The sequence below is a fragment of the Euprymna scolopes genome, chromosome 21 (assembly GCF_053919585.1).
Source record: "Euprymna scolopes isolate OS-2025 chromosome 21, ASM5391958v1, whole genome shotgun sequence".
Taxonomy (NCBI): Eukaryota; Metazoa; Mollusca; class Cephalopoda; order Sepiida; family Sepiolidae; genus Euprymna; species Euprymna scolopes.
The window spans coordinates 59,860,012-59,861,729 of record NC_136502.1 but is presented as its reverse complement, the minus strand read 5'-3'; the positions used below and the strand labels follow the sequence as shown (position 1 = coordinate 59,861,729).

The window sequence follows — 1,718 nt, the reverse complement described above, 5'->3', positions numbered from 1 at the left end:
CTCTGATAGAGTTTGAGCTTGATGTTGGTGTTGTATTGCGCAGATCTCCAGATGTTGCTCAGTCCCCTAAACACACTCCTTGCCTTGCTCAGCCTGCTTTGTATGTCCTCCCTTGTGTCGCTCTCAGGTCTGATGATGCTGCCCACATAGGTGAAACTATCTGTGTGGTGCAAGTCCTTTCATTCACCTGAACTGGAGTAAAACAAGTATGTTATGGAAACGGCAACAAAGAGAACCCCTACTTCAGTGTGTGTGTGGGGGGGGGCGCTTCTGAGTCAAAGGAAACTCGTATGAATGCTGGTGGCGAAACCTAAGAGAATGTTAACGGCAGCATGAGGGAAGACCATACCACCACTAAAACCAAGATCAGACTAGGACATTGGAATGTAAGAACAATGTATGAGATGTACAAGCTTGCAAAGGTAACATCTGAGATGAGACTTTTTAACCTCCATGTTATAAGAGTGAGTAAGAGCAGATGGACTGGATCTGGAAGGTTGAAAACTAACACCGGAGTAACCATCCTCTGCTCTTGGAGGGATGACAACCTACATCATGAGGGAGTTGCCATCATCCTCAAGAAAAGTGTAGAGCGAAGTCTGCTAGAATGGAAGCCTGTAAACAAACGACTAATTTGTGCAAGACTGAAGGGCAAACATGTCAATATGAACATCATCCAATGCTACACACCAACAAACAACAGTAGAGAAAAAGACCAGAATAACTTTTATAGTCAACTGCAGAAAAAGATGGGGATAACACCATGCCACAACCAAATTATTGTCATGGAGGACCTCAATGCCAAAGTTGGGAATGACAACACCGACTTTGAAAGAGTCATGGGAAAGCATGGGATGGAAATCAGGAACGACAATGGTGAGAGACTGGTGGAATTTTGTGCCATGAACAACTTGATGATAGGAGGACCCTCTTCATACATCAAGACACCCACAAGCTGACATGGAACTCATCAAATGGAAGAGACAAGAACCAGATTGACCACTTGATGATCAGCGGTATGTGGAGATGCTCCCTGCTAGATGTGAAAGTCGGGCAGAGTGCAGATATCGGCAGTGACCATCACCTGATGATGGCACTCACCAAGAACAAATGAAAGAAAACTTCTTTAAAGACAGCCACTCAAATGCATTATGATACACAGCGACTGAGGGACAACACTGTAAAGGCTGCCTTTATCAGCGACTTAAGGAATTGATTTCAGATTTTGCAGAACATGCCTGAACAATTAAAAGACATTAACGTTGACAATACATGGAAACAAGTTGCTGCACTGTACACTGAAGCAGCAAGAAAGAAATAGGCTATCACAAGAAGAAGACCAACAAGAACTGGATACAACAAAAGACTTTGGAAGCAATGGAAGAAAGAGGAAAAATCAAGAAGAAGCTTCTGCAGACTAAATTCCCAAGACTACATGAACAACAGCAAGAATTATACAGAGAAACTAACAAGAAAGTGAAGACACTTGCCCGCCAAGACAAGAGAGAGAGGCCATGGAACAACTTGCAGCTAAGGTACAGGAGGTGGTAGCACAAAGAGAACAAGGATGCTGTATAGGATCACGAAGAAATTTAAAGGGCGTACAGATGGCCCAGTCAAGAACAAGCAGAGAAAACTGCTGACAACTGAAAAAAAAAACAAGAGAGATGGACTGAACACTTCCGGGAAGTCCTCAACTAACCAACACCTAAGGAAAT

At 43.4% G+C, this 1,718-nt stretch overlaps 1 protein-coding gene across 1 annotated transcript; it reads left to right on the top strand.

Annotated features, from left to right (window-relative positions):
• The first annotated feature begins 395 nt into the window (after nt 1-395).
• Nucleotides 396-959, top strand: LOC145242820 (protein CFDP2-like). The gene has a single exon (XM_080105944.1). It carries the CDS (start codon nt 396-398, stop codon nt 957-959), a length of 564 nt encoding a protein of 187 aa, XP_079962070.1.
• Nucleotides 960-1,718: the final 759 nt, after the last annotated feature.